This window comes from Chondrus crispus, genomic scaffold (genome assembly GCF_000350225.1).
Source record: "Chondrus crispus Stackhouse genomic scaffold, scaffold_151, whole genome shotgun sequence".
Classification (NCBI taxonomy): Eukaryota; Rhodophyta; class Florideophyceae; order Gigartinales; family Gigartinaceae; genus Chondrus; species Chondrus crispus.
Genome location: NW_005179018.1, coordinates 70,941 through 76,115, shown reverse-complemented (window position 1 = coordinate 76,115; position 5,175 = coordinate 70,941). Strand labels below are relative to the sequence as shown.

Genomic DNA, 5,175 nt, shown 5'->3' with positions numbered 1-5,175 from the left:
TATGGCCATCCTTCGAGCCCTCTCGTCCATAGCAACCCTACTGTAGGCGTTCGTAGGGCAACCTCAGTGTGATCAGGGGACTAGGGGTGCAATCGTAGTATTTACCTAGCTGTGATGTCATCACGGCAGGCTACAATCTTGCAGCGGTCAACCGTTGCGCGAGTTTTGGTCCCCTTTTTGCTTATTGAAAAGTCTTTCGTGGTGTTTAGAGGTTGTTGGAGCACATGGCATTCTGGCTGTACTCATCAGTCCGTCATGTGTACCGCTCTTCATTGCCTGTTCAGTGAGTGTGATGATGTCATTCAACGCTCTAGCAAAAAAGGAAGACTGATCTCAGTAAGAACCAAGGCGTTCGTGGCAAGCAGAGTGCCGGCGAAACAGCTGCAGCGACAATTTAGGCCTCGGCGAATAAAAGCTTGAGCTCGGTCAACCTAGCCTGCTTCTTGTCTTTCTCGGTAGCTGCTCCGAGGGCTCCATCTGCGATATCCTGCTTCCTTTTTGTACTTTTAGGAGTTGTTCCTCCACCGACCCATTCACGATATACATCTTGATGACCACATCTCTGGTTTGCCCGTGCCTATGCACACGATCCTGTGCTTGCGCATCGACTTGAGGGTTCCAGTGAATATCTAAGAGGATGGCACATGATGCAGCACAAAGGTTTAGACCAACGCCGCCCGCCCGAAGGGATACAAGCAAGACATTTGAAGTGGACAATGATAACTCTTTCTCGTTCTCAAAACGCTCCAAAATTGTTGCTCTCTGAGCTTGAGGAACAGATCCATCGATACGGAGAGACTTAATTTTCGCTCTGTCGAGAGCCATCCAGACGAGATCTAGCATGCTCGTAAATTGAGAGAAAACGACTGTCTTTCCGACTCCCTCAGCACCATTCTGTTTTCGGAGAGTTTGTATTTCGGCAAGGTCCTTCAGTAACGCGTCTACTTTAGCGCTGGATCTCCATCTCGTCTTGAGATCCACTGAAAATCTAGTAGCCCTTGGCAGCGTAGCAATGCTCTCGAAGGTAATGTCAGCTCTGCAGACAGGGCACCTCTTGGTCCGCTGCACGCATTCTAACAAGCAACTTCTACAAGCTGGATGGCCGCATTCTCTCGGTGCAACAGCATCATCAATCACATCCAAGCAAAGTGGACACTCCTTAGACCTCTGCAGTGTGCCAGACTCAGCGTCGTTATATATCTTCTCAACAAATTGGGATGAGGACCCCGCTTGCAAAAATTGTTTGAAAAGTTTGTCCCTGTCCTTCATGACGACTGAATCCTTACTGGGCGCTGCAGCTAATACCAGGTACGGATGATCGCAAGCTTGGCGCAACCTGAGCAGCAATTCAAGAATAGATGCGTAGTTCTTCATGACTTTGCCTTCTCTGACAGATGTATCAAACTGGGTCTTGGTGCGGTCATGCAAGGCTGCATAGAAGTCGCGCTCTTCTGGAGAGGGTATCAAGCTAACGATTTCAACATGCTTCTTTGGCAAACAAATTATTGCACGGCCTTGGCAATCTTTTGTTGACTTTCTGCGACGCAATGTCACCGAAGAAATAATGGGCGCCTCCTGAAACCCAAAATACACAAAATGTGTGTACACAAATCACCATTTTTGTGTACATTCACTGTAATTTGTGTCCATGGATATCATGTTCTTGCTGGAGGACACGTTTCAGACACCGTACCGCCAGATGAATCCGGTCGATGATAACGACATGATGCAGGCCTTTCACCGCTACATGCGCCTCGAGCGCGTCTTCACCGGCTCGTGGCTCGGCGCCTTGCAAGGCGCCATGTCTAGCCCCGGGAGAGGCCTGGAACCTGTCAACCACACCCTCGATCTCATCGAGACCTGCCTCGGCGACTTTGAGGGCTCCTTCTTTTACCCTTCCCTTCACGCTAACGCCCCGCTTTCGGCCAATGCTACAGAGCGGTATAGAGCTAGCGGGACAAAATTTGGATGTGAGCTACGTCAGTGCTCTTAGTTGGTACCTTCTTAGCATGTTTGGGAATGGTGGTTTGCTCTCATTAATTTCGAAAGGACACTCTGATGACTTCGTCTTTGTTCCAAGCGTTGCCTCGCAAATTTCACTCAATATGGCACCTGACAAGGTTTTTGCCCAGGAAAGAGAAGCTCTTGGCAAAATCGTCCACAAACACACTATGGGCCAGGAAGAGGACGCACTTCTGATGATTGACCCGGAGTCGTTTGCCGTTCTCTAGACTTTAGTTTGTTATATTTACACGAAGTCCAATCAACCAATGCTTGTTCTCTTCCTCAAATGTACAATACAGCCTTCTACCACCGCAAACTACTTCCAGTGCTAACATGTGCCCAGATTTTCGTTGAAGGTGCGTCCCTTAAAATGGTTAAGGCTGGTCAGTGGCGCGCATTGCGCTACAGCCAGAACGCCGTTGTATTAAATGATATTCAAAAGCTCTGAGTGTTCGTATCGTTCTGGCCCGTATTCGTCGTCGTCTTCCTCGAGCAAGGCACATCGCATGCTTGGATAGAACGGGACAAGACCCTCTTGTGCGTAAATGTAAAGCCTATTATATATTCGCCAGTATACTTCCCGTACTTTCCGGGCAGGATGAAATAGCCCTTGCAGGACGTAGAGGAGCATAAGCCCTGGACCCAGAGCAGCCGTAAGACCCTGTATGGCGAACATCACAGCGTTGATTACATGGGGAAGCCTCTGTGGCAAGGAATTCGATTGCATAAGGGCAAAACGCTGGGGGCTTTCTTGAAAGCGATCGGGTTCATCATCCCATTAATGGATCCCGAATACGCCAATTACTATGCGAAGGAGGTGACAACGATTCTAATACGAGAGTTCCGCTCTCCAGAGGAAGAAATGAAGGTGATAGTTCTGAAAGTTGTGATGCAGTGTGTGTCTTGTTCCGGTGTTGAGCCAAAATATGTCCGTGAAGAGATCGTTCCAGAATATTTTCGATGCTTCTGGATTCGACGGATGGCCTTAGATCGGCGTAACTTTCGGGCGGTTGTCGACACAACATTGCAGATAGCCATCAAGATTGGGGGGGCGATGTTATCGCGCGATTAACGGACGATTTGAAGGATGAATCTGACCCGTACCGACGAATGGTAGTCGAAACAATTGAGAAAGTGACGGAGAAACTCGGTCTTTCTGACGTTGACAAGGGACTCGAATCTCGCTTAATAGATGGACTTCTATACGCGTCAACCACACCCTCGATCTCATCGAGACCTGCCTCGGCGACTTTGAGGGCTCCTTCTTTTACCCGGGCCCGGAGCCCTCGTTCGTCGACATCTCTGTAAGTCCTCATCACCTTTGTCCTCGCTTTTTTTGCTTCTCCAAACAATGCCCGCCTGATCCTAACACCCCTTCCTCCCCAGCCACGATCTTCGAGCGCGCGCGCTCCTCTCTCAAGTTCTGGCGCAACCTGGAGCTAGCCGACGGCCGCCCGAACCTACGCCGCTGGTTTGCCGCGCGAGACGCCTGGGAGCCCGCCACGTACCTGCAGAGCGACGACTGAACCCACATCGGCGCCCTGCCGCCGCAGATCGGTCCGGTGTCCTTCCTGCGCACGCGGAGCCCGGTGTCGCTGGCCGTCGAGACGGCCCGCAGCAAGCACGTTCTCAACGATGGCCATGAGGGCGCCCAACACCGTAAGCAGGCCGCCAACGCCATCTGCCGCAACCACGCCGCTGTCACGAAGGACGCCATGCGCGGCGTCAAGGGATGCCCGGACGAGTTTCATAGCGTCACGGACTTTGCTTTCAGGGTGCTTAGCGAGGTCCTGTTGGACCCGTCTAAGCTGGAGGAGGCGGAGATCCGGGTTAGGGAGACTGTTAAGACCGAAGAATGGGTCATGCTTGGACATGCTCTTCGGTTTGAACGAGTGAGATGCTGCTCGGAAAAAGTTGGGGGATACATGGTGGTGCAATTCGTTCATTCATTGGGTGACTATGGAGGTAGGATAAACTATATCGGTTCCGCCCTGTTCACTCTTGCCGACATGAGCAGCCGAAATGATTTTTTCGAATGCTGATCGCGCCCCTCATGCGATTTTCCCGAGTGATGTCCTCCACTAGAACGAGCTCCGACTTTTTCACCTGCTCTAATACTGCAGCTTCTGATAGTGAAGGCGTGCGATTGTTGGCATGCAGCTTAGCGCGTACTGCTGAACCCGTCTTGACACTGGTCGTGCAAATCCGAACTTTACGTAACCTATCAGGGCAGAAATGTTAGTCTAGCATTCCCGCCATATCATCATCGTCACTGTCGAAATCATCTTCCAAATCTTCTGTTTGATGTCTCCACTCATTGGTGCCGCTTAGCACAGCGCTTTCGCTGCTGTCAATGTCTTGCGGTGCAGAAATGTTTAATCTGGCGAATGTCTCTTTGGAGATTTTCAACACCCCACTGATAACCTTCTCTTTCTCCGATCTACCCGGTAACATCTCTCGCAGCGTGATTTCGGGTATCAAAGATTGGCTCCTCTCACTTTTCACGTCACCACTGACAGCTGTTGCCTCATCATGCGTTGCCGTTGTACCTGAGGATTGTAGTTCGCCCGAACAGAGAACAATTGCCTCAGAAACCGAGCAATCCGATAGATTGTTCGAAGCATTGACGCATGTGATCCAAGAGTCATGTCCTCACCACAATGGCAATAGCCGCAGACGAAGCGCAGAGCAATTCGCAAGATGTTAATGTTGCGCTTGATCTCTGTGACACGGTTTTCGCCGTTCGAACCACCAGTGACGGTGACCTGATAAGTCGCCTGTATCACCAGGTCTTTGCTTTCCGATATAAGAGCAGCCAGAAGCTTCCGATTGGTGACGGATGTGTGTGTATCCCACCCTACAGTAGTGTCAGGGATCTCGGAAGCGGGGACGGATTCCGCATCACTGTGCAAAAATCGAAAGGTGGGTGACGAGTGAGAGCGATGGAAGGAGTCATATTCACTCCAGTTAACCAGTAGAAAGAGGCCGCTCTCGAACATTTTGACCTTTGAGCGATCCCGAGAGATTCTCAAACAGTCGTTAATAATAGTGACGATCCTCTTGCATATGAACAGATGTTTGCGCCTAGTCGGGCAGGAGGGATCCGGAGGTAACTCGGCCTTCACGCACTCGTGATGCATTCGCGCGGTGTGCAGCGTTTGCTTGTCCAAA

At 50.7% G+C, this 5,175-nt stretch overlaps 3 protein-coding genes; all 3 read left to right on the top strand.

The window, feature by feature from the left end:
* The first annotated feature begins 1,928 nt into the window (after positions 1-1,928).
* On the top strand, positions 1,929-2,320 carry CHC_T00002709001 (hypothetical protein). XM_005713775.1 is given in 2 exon segments: positions 1,929-2,231; positions 2,232-2,320. The coding sequence occupies 1 exon segment, from the start codon at positions 1,929-1,931 to the stop codon at positions 2,229-2,231; it is 303 nt and encodes a 100-aa protein (XP_005713832.1). The 3' UTR covers positions 2,232-2,320.
* A 546-nt stretch (positions 2,321-2,866) lies between these two features.
* On the top strand, positions 2,867-3,076 carry CHC_T00002708001 (hypothetical protein). Its single transcript, XM_005713774.1, has one exon. It carries the CDS (start codon positions 2,867-2,869, stop codon positions 3,074-3,076), a length of 210 nt encoding a protein of 69 aa, XP_005713831.1.
* A 569-nt stretch (positions 3,077-3,645) lies between these two features.
* Positions 3,646-3,900, top strand: CHC_T00002707001 (hypothetical protein). The gene has a single exon (XM_005713773.1). The coding sequence runs from the start codon at positions 3,646-3,648 to the stop codon at positions 3,898-3,900; it is 255 nt and encodes an 84-aa protein (XP_005713830.1).
* Positions 3,901-5,175: the final 1,275 nt, after the last annotated feature.